The sequence below is a fragment of the Cladophialophora carrionii genome, assembly GCF_000365165.1.
Source record: "Cladophialophora carrionii CBS 160.54 unplaced genomic scaffold supercont1.3, whole genome shotgun sequence".
Lineage (NCBI taxonomy): Eukaryota > Fungi > Ascomycota > Eurotiomycetes > Chaetothyriales > Herpotrichiellaceae > Cladophialophora > Cladophialophora carrionii.
Window position 1 is genome coordinate 3,042,299 of NW_008481828.1, and position 20,301 is coordinate 3,062,599.

Genomic DNA, 20,301 nt, shown 5'->3' on the forward strand with positions numbered 1-20,301 from the left:
TTGGTGTTATTGGTGTTATTGGTGTTATTGGTGTTATTGGTGTTATTGGTGTTATTGGTGTTATTGGTGTTATTGGTGTTATTGGTGTTATTGGTCTCCATGGTCTCAGTGGTGATTTGGTTGTGATGCATCATATCACGCTGATGGTGAAGAGACCCAGGCGGGACGAAGACAGACCAGACCAACACAGACCAGGCCGGACCAATCAACTTGGGAAGGATACATCGCCTCGACCACGGTACGGTTGAGTATAGCGTAGGCTAGTTCTATGGCAAGTGGAGGTACTGGTGTCTGTGTAGGAGTAGGTGCAGGTGTAGGTACTGGTGTAGGTACTGGTGTAGGTGCAGGTGGCCGACTGACCGGATGTGAGCACCGAGCAGATAGATCCTCCACGCATCACTTCAGCATCATATCGGTCAGTATCAGCGGGTATAGGATCAGACAGGGTGATCCGCATTTCTGCTCGTCGAGGCATTCCAGGTCGTGGTGACCATCCGATGCGGCGCAGCATCTCACTTTGCTGTGCGTGACGGCCCTGGCGACGATGGAGATGCCGCCGAAGTACTGTACCTTTACAGTGTTATGATATCCAGATGTTGCTTCCATGTCACCACGCTGCGCCATCGTCACACTGCGGCATCGTCGCATTGCGCCATACAGGAATCATAACATTGTAGCAGCAACTCCTCACAGGAGGGGCCCACCTTGCGACTGTACTGCCCTAGTCAAGTCAAGTTCGCCATGTCCTCCATGATGCCCTCCATGACGGAGTGGTACAGTTGATGCTGCGCCTCCGCGGTGGTTTGGTCGAAGAGTAAATACCCATGCAGCAGGGCGGTCAAGTTGCGCTGTTTGTCGACATCCCACATCTTGATCAGGTTGACGTGCCTCACCACGGCCCACGACCGAGGGTGTACCTGTGACGACTTTTCATCTCGCAGCAAGAACCAGCACAGCATCATGGGCGCGCCGGAGCGATCGAGCAAATGACGACGCAAGCGCTCCTCCAAATGCTGCAGCTCCGCCGCGATTTCGACGGCAGACCTCGCGTGCTCGAGGAAGATGGATAGTACCCAGAGAACGCAGAACACGCGGGGTATGGAGACGAGGTTCTTCCTCGTCGGATCGCGAAAGGCCTGGAGACGCGCGAGGTCGACGGTTCCGAAGACGAGGCGGTGAAGCGGCGACTGGGCCTCGAAGAAGGCACTCTGGGACTGGAAGAGGGAAGGGCTGGATCGCGAAAGCCAGTGCAGGTCGGACAGGAAGTGCCAAGTCTCGTGATACGAGGACAACAGCCAAGACAGTGGTGGTGTCGGTTGTGCTGCTAGTGTGCCGGACGTTGGGTGAGAGGTCACGGTCATGGTCACGCTGTTGCGGTCGTTGCGGTCGCTACGGAAGGGGATCTTGAAATTTCCCCTGTTGAGGATGATGGACCTGTCAGTCGTTTAGCCAGTGGTGGACGGACGTCTGATTCGGGATTCAGGTAAATACCATGCCAGCATGCATTGCACCTCCGGGGTCAGCGTCGAGATGCCCCCTTTCCGCTTCACCATCAGTTCGAGGCCGTTGACATGAGCCTGTAAAGCGTCGGTCGCTGTCAAAGTTGACTAGAGCCTCTCTTAATTAGTTCGCCTGAAAAGCCTTCCAAAGCATGATGAGCGCCTGTACTGTACCTCGAATGCCCAAAGTAGGATGACAGCGTAGATGGTGCCTTCACAGGTGCTGACACTCCCGTTCAGGCGACCACTGATCATCCGCACGCATTCGACCTTGTGGTAGTTCGCTTCTGGGGACAAGGTGGCGCCCTGGGTGTTCGCCTGAATGGATGCGAACAGGGCCAAGGCGGCATGGAAGGCAGCTGCGTCCTTCATCGCCATCTGGATGGTGGTCACGATAGCATTGGGCGGAGATCTTTCAGGCTGGATGTCGAACATGGTGGCGGCAGCAACATTGACGGCTGATCACGCTGCATGTCAGATGGATACAAAGTAAGAGCAACAAACGACTCGACACGACCTTGGGCTGACACACCGAAATCAAAGAGCTCGTCGGAGCGAAGGGAATGTTTCGACACAGGGTGAGTCCGGAAGGGATCGCGTTTGCTGGCATCAACCGAAGACTGTGGGCCGGACTTGGTTGTCTGGACATGGTGTGACTGCTCAGACGATGTTTGACATGCCTCCGTGTCCTCGTCACCCCAGTCGGACACGTCTGCGTAGTAGTTACTCAGCCACCCATGGACAAAGACAGTGGGACAGGTGCACCCACGGTAGATGGCAGTCCAGGCATGGCGAGGTTTCTTCTGTGCATCTGGAGTTCTGCGCGCGACCTCCAAGCTGCTGGGCTTGATGGTCGACTTGCGATGCGAGACAGTGGCTGCGTGAGACCGGGCTCTGGCCTGCTGCTCGTACTTTGCTGCCAGTGGTGCTCGGGTTGGTAGAGATTCGACAAAAAGAAATCGACGGTCCATCGCATCCAGCCAATACCTGGCGCATCATTCAGCTGGTCTCGGGAACACGATCGACAGGAGATACGCGGGCAAAGACAATGGAGGCCGACATGAGCTGATGAATGTCGGGCGGAGCGGACAGCTTGGGAGGAAGCTTGGTATACGACAGTGCGTACCATCCATGTGGTTTGGGATTTCTGAGCGACTACAGTATCTAGTTCGCCAGGCTTCGGGGATTAGAATAATCCTGGCGACAGGTCTAGGAATCGCTTAAAGGTGGCCGCCCAGAAGGAGCCGCTGCCGACGGATTGGGTCAGGCTTCGGGGCAATCAGCGTTGAGCATCTCAACTTTACGCCTCCGCGAGTCCAAACGACGGATGAGGTCATTGAAGACTTGATCCTGTATGGCTCGATCGAACAGGTCCAAAGCCACCGCGTGAAGGGATCCGCTGAGTCAGGCACGGAGAGCGACATGATGAGTGATCTCTTAGTGACACAGAACCGGCTTGAACCAGGGATGCAGCGCAATCAGCTGCCCTTTCGCCATCAGACACCGTGTATATACCCAGTTTGCCGCCTTGAGATGCTCATAGCCTTGTATGCCCTTAGTAGATTCCTCGGGAAATTATGCCCTATATGTCCCCCCTATCCACCCATAGTGGTCCTTGTCATGTGTAGGCGCTGCGCTGTCTTATCTTCGGCCCGTATCGGTATAGCACCCAAGGAATTGGTAGCAGAGCGACAGTGACAAAGCCGAGTAGACTCGTAGCCCAGGCTACGCCCATGCCACGGTACCTGGAAACCGCTGTTAGCAGATGCTCTTCTTTGAGAATATCAGCGCATATGATCGAGGAACAGCTCACATCTGCACTGTAAAAAGCGGGAAAACCCCGCCGACACAGTATCTCAAGAACCCGTTGGCTGCCGCAGCGCTCGCACCCGCCAGAGGCCCGTACGTATCAATCAGATACAACACGCAAGACCCAAACACAAGCATATTTCCAATCGCGAACGGGATTGTAGCCAACACCGGCGATATCCAATGAATGCCGCTCCTTGCTGTCCAGGCAAACCAGAACAGTCCAATAGGCAAGAGAAAGGACCCGATCATCGCACAGTAAAGTCGTTCTTCGGGCGGTAGCGGCGAGAAGTCGCCCCGGATCTGCCTTTTCAACGTCTTCTTCTTGTAGGTCAAGTTGTTGATCAGGATGAACATCATCGTTGCGACTGCCACACCGAGTCCCAGGGCCAGGAAGACTAGACCCTCCTCACCGGCATTGAAGTGGTAGATTTGACTCTCCGGGAAGGGCGATTCGAAGACAATGGGGAATGCTGCGAAGAACCCGAACAAGATGCTGAAGTTGAAGGCGGTGTAGATGCTGAAGAAGGCGACAATGGATTCAGTGAACAACATCCTCATCGGTCTCATCAGCGTCACGATCAAGACGAATCGAAACTTGGACATCCCCGGCGGCAGCGGATTTGGAGGAGGTGAAAGTCCAAGTTTCTTCGCCCGGTTTTGCAAGATGATCTTCTTGTACGTCTCTTTCTGTGGCAGTGAAACAGCATAGGCAAGGACGCCCCAGAAGAGGATCAGCCATTGCGTCCATCGCCATCCCTTCTTCATGGCGACATAGCCACCTATGGCCGGTCCTTTACGACACATGTCAGTCGTGAAACTCGGCGCATCGATGTCTCTGGGGGCTTACCCAAGGCCGGGCCCAAGAATGGTGCCGCCAGGAACAGCGCACTTGCGATCGCCCTATGCAAAGGCACAAACAGATCTCCATTGGTCCCTGCTCCGACCGCAAGACATCCAGAGCCGAGAACACCGGCGAAAAGACGGCAAACGACAAGGGAGGCATACGACTTCGACAGGCCAGCGCCCAAGGTCATCAGAAGTGAGGGCGGGAAAAATATCAAATATACAGCACGCCGTCCATAACTCTCCGAGAGCGGAGCGCTCACGACAGGGCCGAGACCCAGTCCCAGAACATAGACCGTGAGCGGGACAAGGGCAGCGGTTTGACTGACGCGAAAATGCTGAGAGACTTCATGCACACCTGGGACACCGTCAGAAACCGGAAAGACGAGAACTCGGCTGGACTGCTGTTACTGGGCGTGTATACAGAGGAACCGAAAGTGCTATTTCTATTGTCAGCCTCTTTCAGACGTACTCGCTCCCCTCGACCACGTACATGGTGAAGCATTGCAAGGCTGGAACCAGAACGTGGTATATCTTCGAAGCTAACGACCAATTCCGCGGATCACCTGGGTCATCCTTGTCAGGGCCTTGTTGGGAAATGATGAAGTGAGTCTTGTTTCATACCCGGATCGTCTTCGCCGTCCCAGTCCTGCGCCGTTTGAGGCACATAGCCAGATCCCGCACTTCTGGTCGTTCTATGGGAATGCTTGGTGCTCAATTTTTCGAGGTCCTGGTGTGTGGCTGTCGGAGGGCCAGGAACTGATTCGAGTGAGGACCTGTCGGGATCGAGCTCCGTCATGTTTTCGGTCTCGACGGTAGAGTCGCAGTGGTCTGCCATGGAGGCACGGTCAAATTCCTTGAGTAGAAGCTCTTAAGACAAAGCACCCCGGGGTATCTCTCTTAGGCGGAGCAGAATTTCGGGAAACGGCCTCGGGGCACTTCGACTGCCATCAGACTATATATCGCAAGGAACGCCACAGCCAGTCACGGGAAAGCCTGGGCAGCGCTGGTTCTTGAGGCAGGCTGTTCCGCCGCAGAGTCACGCCTTACGGAGACAAGCTTGCTCAGCAGCTCCACAGAGGCTCTTCCTTCGTACTGAAATCTGTGAAAGAATGCCCATTTCCCAACAATTCCAACAACCGAGAGTGAAAGAAGTGGAAGGAGGACCCCATGACGGCGACCCCAGAACGAGAGACAATATCTGGTTACTGAACATCCCGCGATTTGCGGAGGAGTTGCCTCGGAGAACGAGCTTGAGAGGGTGTCGGCAGTGACGTCCCCATCAGCAGAAAGGCGCAAGATGAATAAGGAGACGTTGAAACGGCATGACACGGCCACCAGAAATGAATATCAAGTTTCCACGGTGCTCATATCATTGGTGCACATGCCGTGGCTGCTTTGCCCAGCTCTTGGCCGTGGCCATTCGAGCCTGGCGATACACGATCAGTAATCTCGAATAGTTTGGAGGACCTGGGCGCACAGAGCTCATCGGATATGGTGCCGATCTGAGCGGCCACGGGCTGCACATCGCACCATGAAGGTATGAGGTATTCAAGACGGTGGGAGGAGAGACAGAGAGGAGGACGTGAGACGGGAATAGGGAGGACACCTTTAAAGACTCCTGGAAGTAGTCAGCGCAGTCTGATATTGGGATGCTCACCGGAAGGAGCAACGGGTGGAGAATTGAACAGCAAATCATAGACGTGTTCGAGCCAGGCGGATCATGATGTGGAAGGTCTCGCGAATGCTGATATAAGCCCGCCTTATCGAGTCTAGTGCCTCTAGGCCGCACTCTGGATATCGTCCTCCGTAGAACCGAGCACTTTTGACCCTCAGGACAGAGCTGCTCATCGGGCCTCCTCATAAAAACCAGGCAGTGGAATTGACGGATAAGCATAACTTCATTAACCGACGATCATCCATAGTATTGCATCGTCTCGTGGGTGGTTGAATCGGCGCGTGGCCTTTTGTCAATCACTCCAACCTCAGTTGATAATCAACGTCCCATCACTAGCAGACTTGTGCCACCCTTGGACACGCAGACGCCCCTGCTCGTAATAAGACCAGGCCATAAGCATACCTACTGACTACCCTGTTTGTTTCGTATCTCGTTTCTGTGTTTGATCTTTTTCTGGCGACAGACCCAGCAAGTCCCAGTCCGTCCGCCATGTCCACCCTGTGACTTGGAGTTTAAGCTTCGCCTCAAGTCACAGTCTTTTGGTGGCTTAACGGATCTAGGTCTTCGGTGCCTTCGTACTCTTCGCGTCTCATGATGCCCTCTACCGGTCCAAGTAGGCGCTTGAATCCATCTCTGCCGAGCTTGGCAACGGTGACATTATCCTTCGCAATCACGCTCGCAGCTCGAGGCTTGTCATCCAACAGAGCGAGTTCACCAAAGAAGTCGCCTCGGCCGTATTCTTTGACAGCGTGGTCCACTCCATGTTTGTATGCCACCGCATGGCCTGACTCCAGAAGGTAGAAGGCGTCGCCTGGCTCGCCCTCGGTGATGATGTTCTGACCCGGTTCGAACTTGACAGTCTCCAACGCGTCGGCGATCTTGGCTCGTTCGTACGGTTTGAGGGACGAGAGCAACGGTACTTCTCCGAGGAAACCTTCGTACATTTCTCTTTTCTGGAAGGCGTTGTTCATAAGGATTCGCCGGAATGTGACACGATCCAAGGCCCACAGCAGACCACCTTTGGATGCACTGACAACTGTAGCAGCACGAGGAGCGTTGTACATCAGAGCGAGTTCACCAAAGCTCCCACCAGGTCCAATCGTAGCAACTTTATTTCCCATCCCATCAGGGCCAGCTTCGACGGCTCCGCTTGGGTTGATATAGATATCGAAGTCGCCCGACTCGATCACGTAGAAGAAATCGCCTTCGTCACCCTGTGTGATGACCTTGATGTTCGGCGCGGGGATGCTTTTCTCTACGAGTGCGTCGAGCACCAAGTTGAAGGAGTCCTCATCCAGGCTGGAAAACAAAAAGTTACCCGACACAGCGGCTCTGAGTCTCTCGAGTTGCTCAGCCGTCTTGGAGTGCTTGGGGGGTTTCCAGTTGCCTGAATCGGAATCTGGTTGCATCGATTCGGCGGAGACAGAGGTTCGGCGGCCGGCAGCATAATTATTTGGCAGTGGTTGGGCTTGCTGTGAGGTGTCCTCAGTGGCCTGATTGCCTAACCAGTTGCCAAACAAGCTGCCACCAGCAGCACCGCCGGCCGCGGCGCCAAAGCCAGAGCCCCCAAAAGGTGAACGACCCGAGTCGCGGTTCTTGAAGGTGGCATCGGTAGGGGACCCAAAGGTATCACGTTCTTCTTCTTCCTCTTGTATGCTGTTCTTTGCTGCGAAAGGGCTGCGGTTGTCGAACGGGCCAGCAGTGTCTGCCATCTTGCCGTTCGTGCTCAAGTTCGAGGGCGACTTGGCTGATTTGTGGGAAGCCCGCTCGAATTCGAGCTGACGGTTGAAGTAATTCGCACAATACTGGAGAGGGTCTTCCGGTTTGGCTTGTTGCAAGTCTTTAACCAGGGTATCGATGATAGCTTGGTGAGAAGCAGGAAGAGATGCAGACATTGGCGATGAGGTTCGAGAGGCGGGGAGGTTGCAGTGGGTGGGTATGAGACCCCAGACGGGAGCTGCTTGTCGTTGGCTTAAACTCAAGTGAGGATATCTTGTGGACTGACCCGACTGGATTTCTTCTGGTGCTTAGAGGAATAGGAGAGGACCCTCTCCACTAGGGTGTCCTGTCACTGATGTGGTCCGTGAGACTGGTGGACCACAGACCGCGGCTTGCAGCTTGCGGATTGCGGTTGCGACGAAGGAGACAGGGATGGGCAAGGGCGAAATGCCGTATCAGGGAAGGTAGTGTCTGTCCGTGATGCTTCTGTTCACTGTCAATTGACGAGTGAAACTCTCGCAGGGGACCAAACGCACCAGAGAGCTTTCCGGGCTTCCTCCTGCAGTGCGAACCAGGGCTGTCCAAGCACTGGTGGACTCTTCGAGCCGTGAGGTGGGGCAATGAGCGAGTCTGAATCGCAGATGACGCAGCGGAGGGGCAGCCGAGGACCGATGCAAGACGCCAGGTGTGTTCTGATTACCGACAGAGATTGGGTGGCAAGCGAGTAGCAAGGGCGCAGACACACGGGCAAACCCAGCTGATATAAACAAGACCAGACCGAGAGGAGGGGAAGCAGCAACCGTTGAACAGGCGAGGGGTAAGCAGGACAGCGCGAAAGACTATGTTATGGATTGACACGAGCTTTCTGGAATGTTGATTGCATCAGGGCGAATCCGCACGCTTTGTACGAGCAAGACAGCTGATGGCTCTTCACCGATGCAGGGCACATCTCGAAAACAGGGCAAGAATAACCCAAAGGAGCGTGCAATTAGCGGGGAAAGAGCTTCGACGTACCAGAAGCTCGCAGCACCAAAGCACCAAGCTGGTGAAGCCACCAAAGCGTCTGGCCTGCTGACGTAGTTCAAGCGGTCAACTGCACGCACCGCACGCCCAATGCACTGATTGGGTATGACGCTGCATTGCGCGTGCAGCGCTCGGACGCCCTCTGGCTTCTGGCGCTTCTAGAAAACGACGAGAACATTTCCTGTATCGTGAGAGCATCACCCATGCCGGCACCAACCCGTCTGCTGTATTAATTATCTCCCGGTACAAGCACAACTCAGTGGGGATATCTACAAGAGAAAAACAGGATCCAAACCCACCATGCGCCATACAAGCGATGCACCTGGAGCACTGCGATCCAGCATCAACCCCTCCTCATAGCTCTGCGTCCCGGCCACCGTCATACACAAGCTGAAAGCATTGAGACCTTCTCATGAAGAGCACCTGCGTTCCACCCGGCCCAACAAGTGCGCGGCGTCGAACAAGACATCATGCAGGGACTGGCTCCCTGGCCACGTTCTGCTCTATCACTTTACCCTTTCCACGTCTCCCCAAACACCGACATGCAGCCGCCTTTGAGAACTAGTCAAAGATCTTCTTAAAGAACGAGCTGACCCTGTGCTTTTTCTTCTTATCCTTGGCCGACCCCGGGGTGCTGGAGGGGGTGGTGGACGCGGGTTTCTTTGCGGGTGTTGAAGTTGCGCTGCTCGTCGGAGCAGTCGTTGTAGCAGGGGCTGCCGCCTTAGTCTCTTCCTCCTTGGCCGCTGGTGCAGCAGCGGCCGCCTCTTTCGGAGGCTCAGTTGTGGTAGCCTCGTGGGCAGCCGCCGCCTCGGTTGATGGGACGGTGGTTTGTTCCGTGTCATTCTTGATCCCAAGTTGTACTGCAGGCTCATCTAGCAGCGTGGGGTCCTCTGCACCATCAGAGACTGCCGCAGCAGCAGAGTTGGAAACTCCTGGAGCAGCAGAAGGTGCGTGAGGCGGGGCATACTCGGTGTTGTCGCCCTCTGTCTTCTCGGGTACGACCGTGGTCTTAGGTGCTTCGCTTGGCTCAGCGCTTCCGTCAGTGCCGTCAGCCACTGCGGCGGCGGCGGTAGGTAACTGTCCAGGCGCGGGAGTGCTTGATGTCTCTCCAGTCGGAGCTGGCGCAGTGGCAGAAGTGGCTGCAGCAACCGTAGGCGCAGGCTCTCCAGCTTCGTCATGCTCCGGCACTTTCTTCAGTAGCTCCTGTTCTACCTCAGACTTCTCTTTTACGGCTTCGGCAGATGTGGCAGCTTCAGGATCAGCGTGTGCCTCGGCGATTGACTCCTTCACTTTCTCGGGGACGCCGGATGCTGGAGCTGCGGCGGCGGCGGCGGCGGTGGCCGCAATGTTCGGTGCATGTTCTCCAGCTGCTTCATTTTCAGGCACTTTCTTCAGTAATTCTTGTTCGACTTCGGCCTTCTCTTTCACAGCTTCCGATGAAGTGGTAGCCTCCGGCTCGGCATGCGCCTCCGCAATCGACTCCTTGACTGTTTCGGGGACTGCGGGCGTTGTTGCTTGAGCTTTGGTGTCTTCTAAAGGCACCTTGGCGGCCAAGTCGGCAGCAGTCGTGCTCGGGCCAGAAGAGCTGATAAATGGACTGGCATCCAGCGATTTGTCTGCGTTCTCGCCCATGGGGAGAGACGACTCCGGGATCAGGTTTTCCTTCTTGGCTGCCGTGCCACCCAGTCCTAGTGCAGCCAATGCACCCCCAAGTATGCCCGCGCCCCCCTTCTCGTAGGCTTCTTGTGAGGTAGTTACAGCGGAGTGGATAGTGTTGGAAGTGACCTCACTCAAAGGAGGAATCTTCTCCCCTGCCGGTACATTGACGGGATTGCTTGCTCCCTCGCTTGGTGGCATAGGATTCACGCCAAAAGAGTCTGGTTCATTTGCTGGAGTCTCTGGGAATGCGCCGGGCGCACCGTGCAGGTGGGAGTCCGACGCCGGTGTCACTAAATCACTCACACTTAGTACCTTTTCTCGCGCTTATGGTAGGAATGCCTACCTTCAGTCGCCTCCTTCTTAGGCTCTAGAGGTACCCCACCAGCCAAGGCAGCGGTAGTGCTCTCTGGGGCTGCGCTGGAGGTGGTGAATGCCTCTGGCACGACCGACGCCTTGGGCTTGATCTGCTCTGGATGTAGGACATTGTTGATGTTGCCGTGACCGTCATCCTCCTGAGGAGCTTCTGGATCAATAATCCACTGGTCATTAACCACGAACTTGTACAGAATCTTCTCGTCGGCCTTTGGCAGCTCCACGTCCTTCTGCCAGATGTCGCCGACCTTATCTAGTTGCACGCTCTTGCCCCAGTCGTCGAAGGTGCCCGTAACATGGACGTCGTTGGCCTCTGGATGGGGCCTGTGGATGGGGATCAGCTACTGTTGCGGCACGAGCGCATGGACGCTCAGGGGCAGGACCCAGTGCGCACTGACGTACCATTTGAAGAGGAAGCTACCCATAATGCCAATGGTTTCAGAACGCACTGCAAAAGCACACAAGAACAGAAAATTGATGATGCGGGAGATGGTTAAAACAGGCAACAGGCGACCGCGACGCAGAAATGCTAGAGAAGCAGAACGAAGAGTTGTGGTACGGCAAGAATCACCTAATATGATGGCATGGGTGGAGTTGGCCTGCAACAAGGTGGGAGGCTGGGACGGTGCTACTGGCAGCTACTCTGGTCCTCACACGCACTACGAGTTACTGGAGGGCGTCTCCAGGGGCGGGTTTAGCCACCTAGCCCAGCTGCAAGTCACGGGCTTGACGGGCTCTGCAACGGCCGTGACGGCGTCATGCACGCCAATCAACGCCCCGCTAACACCGATTCCCCGTTGGAGTCCTCACTGCAGCAGTGAAGGTCATCCATAATTAACTCTTTCTCTCAGTGGCACCCGTCGCCGATTTTCTGTTTAGTGGCTTACGTCCTGCTCCGAGCGCGTCCAAATATCGCTGCTCGTACCTCCGATCGGGATGCGCCTCGTCAAGCGACATATCGACAATGACGGAAGTGGGAGCGTCACACTGTGTCCAGAAGAACCTGAGGACATGGTAAGTCGCACTTCTTCCAATATGTCGAAGGCATTCTGAGGAGTAAAACAGTGGCATGCTTACAACCTCATTCGTCCTGCAGACCTTCTTACCGCATCTGCGATACGGCGCGTGACCACCGAATCATCTTCGACTGGCTCTACCGCCTCGCAACGGGTACACACCAATCTAACAATACGAGTCAAGTCCACCGACTTCGATCCACAAGCCGGCCAACTCCATGTCTCCGGTCAGATCGCCCGGGAGAACAGATATACCAAAATCGGGCAATTCCATACTCTCGACCTAGAACTGAACCGCAATTTCACCCTCGAGAAGGAAGTCGAAGGTGACAATGGCGGCGAAGGCTGGGACAGTGTTGCACGTGCACAACTGGAAGAAGCCATCGACCAGACTCGAGGCACCGAAGCAGTGGCGGTAGTCATGCAGGAGGGCCTGGCCAATATATGTTTCATTACACAGTTTCAAACTGTCCTGAGACAAAAGGTCGAGGCCTCAGTACCGCGCAAACGTACGGGAGCTGGAAGGTCGGCCGACCATGACAAGGGATTGCAGAAGTTCTTTGGTACAGTGCTGGACACTTTAACACGACAGCTTCAAGGCCTGATGGAGAATAAAGACAGCAGCTCAAATTTCCCAATCCTGTTAGCAAGCCCTGGCTTTACGGCTGCCGGCTTCCTCAAACACATCACCGAGACCGCCTCTGCGAAGGGTGACAAATTGCTCCAAGACCTGGTGAAACGGAAAGCCTTCATTGTCATTCACAGCAGCTCAGGTCATCTGCACAGCCTGAATGAAGTGCTCAAAAGCCCCGAGGTTTTGGTGAGGCTGAAGGATACGAAATACGCCAGAGAGACCTCCTTAATGGACGACTTCTTTGCGCTCCTGCGGAAGGATGATGGGCGGGCTTGGTACGGTCCGAGAGAGGTCGAGACATGTGTCGACAAGGGCGCAGTAGGACGAGGAGGAGGTGTCCTCCTAATCAGCAATGCTCTCTTCCGCAGCCAAGATGTAGCTACGAGACGAAGATGGGTCAGGCTGGTCGACAGAGTGAGGGAAGTCGAAGGTGGAGAAGTCAGGGTGCTCAGTAGTGATCACGAAAGTGGAAAAAGATTGGAGGGGCTTGGAGGCATTGCTGCCATCTTGACGTTTCCCATTGACGATATTGAGTCAGATGGCGAAGATTCCGGGGAGGATAGAAGCGAAGAATCTTAGCTTCGTTTCAGACCTGAAAGTCCTCCGAATGTTCAGCCAGTACTCCGTAGTCAGTCTGATCACCAGCCAGGATGTTTGCTCAGTGAAGCTCTACTACGAGTTACGCAGGTGGGCAGTCTAATTATCTGGCTTGGAATGCGGAAGGTCTCCGCAGCACGTGATAGTGACGTTGACGTGTCTTATTTGTTGACGCGCTACACATCCGCGCGCGGTCAACCAGGATCAGGCTCGCTAAAACAATACGGTGCCTCAAGCCGGACGACTTCAATCCGTCTTCCCCCCTTCCTGAACCATGCCATGGCCCGCAAAGCCTCCTATGACCCTCAAGGAGGCCAAGCGGGCATACAAGCGAGATGGCGCCACTGTTCGATACACCGCGTCACAAATGGCCCGCGCCGACAGGATCGATGCCCGGGAAGAGAAGCGCAAGAAAGAACTAGAAAGGAACAGACAAAGAGTTGAGAACAAGCGCAAGCGGGAAGAGAAAGCGGAAAGAGAGCGCACAGTGAGGCAGAAGATGCTGGAGGAGGGCAGGATTAGCATTGAGGATACTTGGGGGAAAGTCACCGCAAGTCAACCTAGGTTGAACAGATTCTTTGGACAAAAGGCTGTTGCCGCTTCAGTGAAAGGCAAAGGCGACAAAGAGGATTCTGTCAGCGCGGATAAGGAGTCTGTTTTGACAGAGGAGACTGTCGCGAATGACATATCACAGGGACTTCGGGATGCTGTGCAGGAGGAAATACCAATAACCGTGTCGAGAGCTGCGCATGCTCCTCCACCCAGGACGACTGACCCGACTCTCACTTCTGCCGATAAAAGCCAACCCGTTCAAGCAAAACCGTCTTCTTTGGGTGATGACCGACCTCCAGGACTAAGAGTGCTCACTTCCTCACAAGCCAACGCCCGTTCATCAGCACCGGCAGGAACTGTCAACAAATCACACTGCGGACCACCACCGAGTTGTGCCGAGCTTCCACAAAGTAGCCTACCTGTTTCTTTGGGTTCGTCAGCGTCACCCAGAGATACAGGACAGTCCCTCCGTGCCTCGCCGTGGTCAGTTAGGCGTGATTCCGTCGCAGCGGGCTCTCCAGGCTCCCCAACGGAACTGCTTTTTGCGAAAGTAGGAATCGATGCGGGCAGGGAAAAGGTCGAGCGGAAACGACATAGGCTAGAGCGTTCCACGCCCGAACAAGAAGGGTTCAACAAAACCGTGACCGCACAAGTGCAACTTCCCCAGTCCAGTCTTGACGTGGAAGACGACGAAGATTTCACAGATGGTATCGACGACGAAACATTTCTCATGCTATGTGCGACACAAAAGCCCATCCAAATCGCTCCCTCAACGCCACCCCGTGAGCCTCCGACGTCCCCAACCTCGAGCGTCGACACGCGAATTTGTTCGTCCCCCAAGCAAGGCTGCAGGGTGGAACATGGAGCTAGGACAAGCAGAACTACACAAGCCACAATCAAGCCATCGAAAGAATTATCAGAAAGCTTCAACTCGGTTTTCAATGAGATCGAAGATGAAGATCTCCTTGCTCTGGCTGTAGAAGTCGAGGCTCAGCTGGCTACAACAAAACAAACATCCACAGAAGCACCAGCGGCAATGAGTGCAAAAGTTGAGCCTCCACCTTTAGCGCAGCAGCAGCCTCTGAGGTCACGCGGGACGCCGAAGCGACAATCTGCCGCTCCGCGTGGAAGAGCGAAAGTCACCAGACAAGAGGCTCCATCTCAAGAGACGACCGCAGGCGCGGCTCGGACGCCAACATCGCAAAATTTTGCAGAGGAGACAGCGAAGCTGAAAGTCAATGTGAATCTCTCGCGAGCATATACGACGCCCCGGATTCCAGGGGTCGCAGGATCCGGACCATCGGATTCTCAAGCAATAGAGTTGAGCGGCAGGGCAAGTTGGAAAAGTGCCCGAGCGACGGGCATGAATATCCGAGCTACAGACAGCAACCCTCGAGCTGCCGTTTCGAATCCGCGAGTGAATGGTTCAACTCCGAGCTCAGGAGATCCTAAAGCTCCTGGACATAACAAGAGTGTCTCACCTTCACGTCCGCGGGGATACTCTCCTAAACCATCTCCCACGCCTTCCCCTTGGCCTAAACCAGTGAAAAGACACCGCTACCCCTGGGATGTCAGTCCTACGGATGAATTTCCTGGGTTGGGTCCCTCAACGCAGACCTTGTCCTTGGAATTGCTCGCACAAGTGGAAGCCCAGATCAGGGACGAGGAGCGAAAGCTTCAAACACGGTGACGTGAAAGATCGAGCAGTGATACCCTTTAATTCAGAGTAACGGGTTCCCAATTCTCACGCCTTCGCCTTGCACTGCATCGCCGGCTATTTTGAGAGTGAGGAGACTGGATGTTCGACTCCCTTGGTCGCCCAGACATGATCAGCTTCGGTGTGCCAGCAATGACACATCAGCGGATCGACGACGACACGATTGCGTTGTGGTTTTCAAGATCAATATGGCATCGGCTTCAGCATCAGCATCAGCACTGGCATGGCACGGTAATGGGAGGAATCATTGCTGCATTGCCTGCAGGATACAGGCTCAGGTCACACGGTAGTGTAGCATCGGACATCTGGGTTTGGCATCTTGCATTTGTTTTCTGGTGGTCATTGTATGGCGTTGCATTGATGAATAGCATTGCATGCTGCTTTACGGCACACAAGGGTTGGATATTGCATGAATTAATGCTCATGAATTGACGTTTGAATACTCCATAGACAGCCACAGAACGAGCAGCATAAGCATTCAACTGCTTAGCTACACGTTACATTGACCGCAGAATGCGAAGTTAGTCCTGTACTGCATGATGGCTCACAGCCTTGACGCCACGGAGGCACGTACAAAGGCAGTCTCGGTGATCCCATGATAAACCAACCAGGAGCGTGGGAGCACTGTGATAGCTCGTGCCTACGGTGTTGTCAGCAGATTTCTGCATTAGGCTGGTAGAGAAGAGGGCGCCTCAGAAACCATGGCAACATCTGAGAGAAGTCGTAGCAGTGCGGACAAAATGAGCGAAGTCAGAGTTCCGTGTGGAGTTTTGCCTCGTGTTCTGATCTCAGTTGGAGAACTGCGTCGTGTGTGTACTCAGTATTGACTTGCTTCACTTTGGGACTTCTTGGTCGCCCAGTCTTTCGCAATGGCATTTCTCCTTGTGGCCACACGCGTGCAAGTCCTTCGAAGCACTGGAAAGCCTATGGTGATGATGATGACATGAAACCATGCATGTCCGCAAACACCACACGGTCTACCTCCGCCTGAAGCTGCGGTGAAAGATGTCCATCAGAGCCATCTTCTACAGCAAGTTTGACCCTCAAGAAGGCAAGCCATTACTCGATGTGATACTGAGACAACTTCTCATGAGTAGCCAGGGCCCAAGATCGTGCATCAGGTGCCCGAGGACTCGATCTCGACGACCAGCGACCTGTCTGCCTCCGTGATCGGCCCATCTCAGACCTCGTCGACCGCACCGCTGCTGTCCTTCTCGACCATCTCACGCTTCCTGATTCCTCGTCAGTCGCTTTGTGGCAATCTCATCTCCCTGTTACCACCGCCTCTCACCCCGAGCACGCCTCCGACGCTGGTCCTATCGTATCCTATCTGTTTAACCTCCCCGCAGTACCCACGCAATGAGTTCATCTTCAACTTCGCTCTTGTCCTGGGCGAGCCTTCCACTATCGACGTCCCCTCATACAAGTCGGTGGTGAAGAAGCTGGCACACCTCATGCGCAGTCTAGAAGAACAATCTCGGTTCTTGAGCGAGGACAATGCGCCTCCGAATTCTGGCAAGATCTACAGTTTGTGTGAGATGTTGATGGAAGACCTGAACAACTACTGCGAATGCATGATACCCATCGACGAGTTGAATACCCTGAACATCAAGCTCTTCCCAACTCTGCCGAATCCTGCTAGTGTCAAACCGTGGCACGTTCCGCTCTTCACGGTAAGAATCGAGACTATGGTAGATGAGAACTGGGATCTCACGATGCTTCGAATCATTCCGTTCGTCAATGGCGTGAACAGTGTCAAAAGGATCGCCATCATGGCAGACGCAGACCTGAAGCTTACGAAGAAGTGCGTGAAACATTTGCTCTACTATGGCTGTGTCCTCCTGCTTGACATATTCAGCTTCAACGCCATATACGCTCCAACGGCTGAATTTGCCAATATGATCGCCAAAGACACGGAAATGCAAAAGGAATGCGCCAGGTACGTTAACACAGCATTTACACCGGGCCCGCAGGAGGAAGCCATTATAGACAGTGCCGTCGAACGCCGGACAAGCGGCTTGACAAATGTGACCACCCTGCACGATGATGAGATCTGGCCCCTGACAGGCAAAGGCGACCCAATCGACGGAGTCACTATTGTCCAGCTCTTCGCCAATCTGCGCCAAGGGCTTACCATACGAGAATGGTATGCACAGAACGCCAATTTGCTCGCTAATATAGACCTACGGCGATTCGTGACTTTCGGGGTCATCAAGGGTTTTCTGTATCGCGTCCATCGATATGCCATCCACACGCCGAAAGCAGCGGCGGTCGTGGATGAGGGCGATGGGGAAGATTTGCAGTATCGAACCCTTACACGAAGCATGTCCAGTGAACATCACCTTACCGAACAATCGTCGTCAAGTACTAAGAAGAAACATCACGCGACTGGCAAGACCGGCAAGACCGGCTCAAACTTGAACGCTCAGATCATGCAGTACCTGGACGGGACTCATTGCTTTGACGAGATCTGCACGGAAATCGGATTCAGCGAACAGGATCTCGTGGAGAGACTGAAGCATAGAGAGATGGGCGAAGTCACCATCATCTGTAGATGAAGGCCACCATTCTGAGCAATCAAACGAACCGGACTATTCGGCCTGAACACCCAGCCAAACGAGTCCTCTCTCCTTTCAGATCCCAAGATTCAAGTCCGACCCTACTATTTTCGACTCGGGAGTGGCGAAGAGGCTGTTCGTCCTGGACATCACGACCAGTATCTCTGGATCTTGAAGCTGCCAATCATACTAACTCGAGAACATCCTTCAACACAGCCAGCGCGCCGAACAGCTCATTGTCGTGGTACTTTCTGGCATTGATTTGCAAATTGATTGGCGCCCTCTCGAAGTTTCCTTCCTCCCACAACTGTTTAACATGCCCACAAGCATCGCTCAGCGGCTTGTAACCCTCGGCATACTGCTCGCTCTTCTCTGCCTTGATCGGCGTCGGAATCACAATACCTGGATAATCCACAAAGTTGTACAAAGAAGTGTATGTCCAGTAAAACGCAGTATCGTGCTGCGAAGCGGGTCCCACAAAGCAGGGGCCGATCACGAAATCCACGTCCTGCGAGTTCCAGTACTGGGCGAATTTGATGCGGTATTCGTCCCGCTCACCACGCATGGTGCTTACGTCGAGGCCGGTGCGCATGCCGTGTACTTCGGCGTCCTTCCAGATCCAGGCGGAGAGGGGGTGGACTGGTTCGCCAGTTTCTTGGATGTGGTCAACAACAGCTTTGCCGCCTTCGGGCCAATACTGGAGGCGGATTTTGGACCATGCTTCAGCAGCATTGTATGGTGTAAAGTCCTTGATCTCGACGAGATCCTTATACTTGGGGTCCGAGAGTTTCTCTTTCGCCCAGGCGATGGCGCGTTTTACCGGTGGTTGAGGATCGATGAAGCCGTCATTGCTGATAATACCGATCTTCAGCGGCTTGGTAACGGGCGTTTCGAAACCTGTCCACTTCGTCGGCACCAGACGTGGGTCTTCGAGATGCGGTTTCGCTGCGAGGACACCTTTTGTCATGAGATCCATATCTCGAAGGCTGCGGCCCATCGGACCAATTGAGCACAACACATTAAGCTCGGCGGGAAACGGGGCAGCTATCATGTCTTTCATAGGCAATGTGTACGAGGTTGGTTTGAAGCCGTATATGCCGCAGAATGCCGCGGGGCCACGGATACTCCCTCCAATGTCGGTACCGACGCCCAACACGGAGCCCTTCATTGCAATCAAAGCTGCTTCTCCGCCAGTTGAGCCACCAGCAGAGAGCTGAATGTTGTGTGGGTTCAACACGCGGCCCCAGTGCGAGTCTGACTCCAAATGCATCAACGACTGCGGCTGGTTGGTTTTGCAGTAAAAGACTGCTCCCATCGAGCGCAGGATGCCAATAAACTGGCTGTCCTTCTCATCATGCTGGATACTGCCGAAGTAACCGTACGAAGAGTATGTGCCGGCGATGGGCATGTGGTCTTTAATGCTGACAGGTACGCCGTGCAACGGACCGATGGTCTTTCCGTTCTTCTCCAGATACTCATCGAGCTTCTTGGCTTGCTCGATCGCCTCGTCCATGAACCATTGCGTCAAGCAGCATGTAAGTTGATGAGCGATAATCGCCCGCTTGGCGAATGCTGTGACCACTTCGACCGCAGAATACTTCTTGCCAGCGATGGCCTCTGCGAGGCCTGTCGCGTCGTATCTCTCCGTGATCTCAATCTCCTGGGGCGTCAGGATGCCGAATTGGACTGGCAGCTCGGAGACGTCCTGAGGCGGGTTGTTGACCACCTCCTCCGGGATGTAGTATTCCTTGGGGACTTTATCGGCGAAAGCGCGAAGCAAAGCGGCGCGCTTCTCTTCGTACTCTGGTGTGCCTCGAGGCACGTCCTTTGGCTGTACTACCTTGAAGGGACGGACGACCATTTTGTCGATACTGCTTGGCTTTCGACCTGATCTGCGGGATGCTGGCTTGGATCCTATAGTTTGTATCACGCCTTAACGAGGATTGTCGTATTGCGAATGCCGATGCTCTGGAGCGATAGCACGGACGACGTCGAGGTGTCTTGCGAGCTTTTCAAGGTGTCCTCCGGCAATGCTTGGGTCTGGTAACCTCACTCATGCACGGCCCGAGTCGAGCCGTCATAGCAGTCGGCTGGGCTGTTCATCGTTGATCTCCGCAGCGCAAAAGCTGCCCTCTGGTCCACTGATACCCGAAGCGCTCGTATGGCTGGCAAAGCCTGTGACTGATAGGAATGTCCACTCCCCGTTACCGATGGGAGGGTTCTGGCTTGCAATAGACCGACCCCATCACGTCGAGGAAGGGGCTGGCAATGGAGTTTCCCCGCATTGCTCTAACAGAAGCAGACGATCGTTGTGGTGGCGTCTGCAATGAGCCAGTCACGTTCATTTGCGCGTGCGATGGTCGGCCGAGGGCGTGGGTGTTGGCGGCGACGCTGCGCACTTAGCTGATGCAGCTCAAGCTGTCTTTATCGCGAACCCGGAGTGTCTCCAGGACGACCATTCGTCCGACGCCGATTAGGCACAGCCGTTCAAAGCCCAGCGGAAAGCGAGCGATAAAGGAGCCCTTTATCAATACCCCGTCTAACCAATCGGAGCTTGTCTGCAAGGCGTGGCATTCACCTTTATCAGACTTCGTTACCTGTTCTGGGCAAGGCAAGCGTCGA

The 20,301-nt window shown here is 54.6% G+C and overlaps 7 protein-coding genes across 7 annotated transcripts; 3 read left to right on the forward strand and 4 right to left on the reverse strand.

The window, feature by feature from the left end:
* Positions 1–3,117: 3,117 nt before the first annotated feature.
* Positions 3,118–4,992, reverse strand: G647_04510 (uncharacterized protein; the record flags this gene model as incomplete). Its single annotated transcript, XM_008728852.1, has 6 exons — positions 3,118–3,244; positions 3,313–4,102; positions 4,159–4,512; positions 4,566–4,594; positions 4,648–4,720; positions 4,779–4,992. The coding sequence occupies 6 exons, from the start codon at positions 4,990–4,992 to the stop codon at positions 3,118–3,120; spliced, it is 1,587 nt and encodes a 528-aa protein (XP_008727074.1).
* A 1,364-nt stretch (positions 4,993–6,356) lies between these two features.
* On the reverse strand, positions 6,357–7,727 carry G647_04511 (uncharacterized protein; the record flags this gene model as incomplete). The annotated part of the gene is made up of 1 exon (XM_008728853.1): positions 6,357–7,727. One exon carries the CDS (start codon positions 7,725–7,727, stop codon positions 6,357–6,359), a length of 1,371 nt encoding a protein of 456 aa, XP_008727075.1.
* Positions 7,728–9,135: 1,408 nt separating this feature from the next.
* G647_04512 (uncharacterized protein) lies at positions 9,136–11,030 on the reverse strand (the record flags this gene model as incomplete). Its single annotated transcript, XM_008728854.1, has 3 exons — positions 9,136–10,523; positions 10,577–10,918; positions 11,000–11,030. 3 exons carry the CDS (start codon positions 11,028–11,030, stop codon positions 9,136–9,138), a joined length of 1,761 nt encoding a protein of 586 aa, XP_008727076.1.
* Positions 11,031–11,541: 511 nt separating this feature from the next.
* On the forward strand, positions 11,542–12,834 carry G647_04513 (mRNA surveillance protein pelota; the record flags this gene model as incomplete). The annotated part of the gene is made up of 2 exons (XM_008728855.1): positions 11,542–11,619; positions 11,671–12,834. 2 exons carry the CDS (start codon positions 11,542–11,544, stop codon positions 12,832–12,834), a joined length of 1,242 nt encoding a protein of 413 aa, XP_008727077.1.
* Positions 12,835–13,126: 292 nt separating this feature from the next.
* Positions 13,127–15,094, forward strand: G647_04514 (uncharacterized protein; the record flags this gene model as incomplete). Its single annotated transcript, XM_008728856.1, has 1 exon — positions 13,127–15,094. One exon carries the CDS (start codon positions 13,127–13,129, stop codon positions 15,092–15,094), a length of 1,968 nt encoding a protein of 655 aa, XP_008727078.1.
* Positions 15,095–16,126: 1,032 nt separating this feature from the next.
* G647_04515 (uncharacterized protein) lies at positions 16,127–17,679 on the forward strand (the record flags this gene model as incomplete). Its single annotated transcript, XM_008728857.1, has 2 exons — positions 16,127–16,189; positions 16,243–17,679. 2 exons carry the CDS (start codon positions 16,127–16,129, stop codon positions 17,677–17,679), a joined length of 1,500 nt encoding a protein of 499 aa, XP_008727079.1.
* A 184-nt stretch (positions 17,680–17,863) lies between these two features.
* G647_04516 (uncharacterized protein) lies at positions 17,864–19,540 on the reverse strand (the record flags this gene model as incomplete). The annotated part of the gene is made up of 1 exon (XM_008728858.1): positions 17,864–19,540. One exon carries the CDS (start codon positions 19,538–19,540, stop codon positions 17,864–17,866), a length of 1,677 nt encoding a protein of 558 aa, XP_008727080.1.
* Between the last annotated feature and the right edge of the window lie 761 nt (positions 19,541–20,301).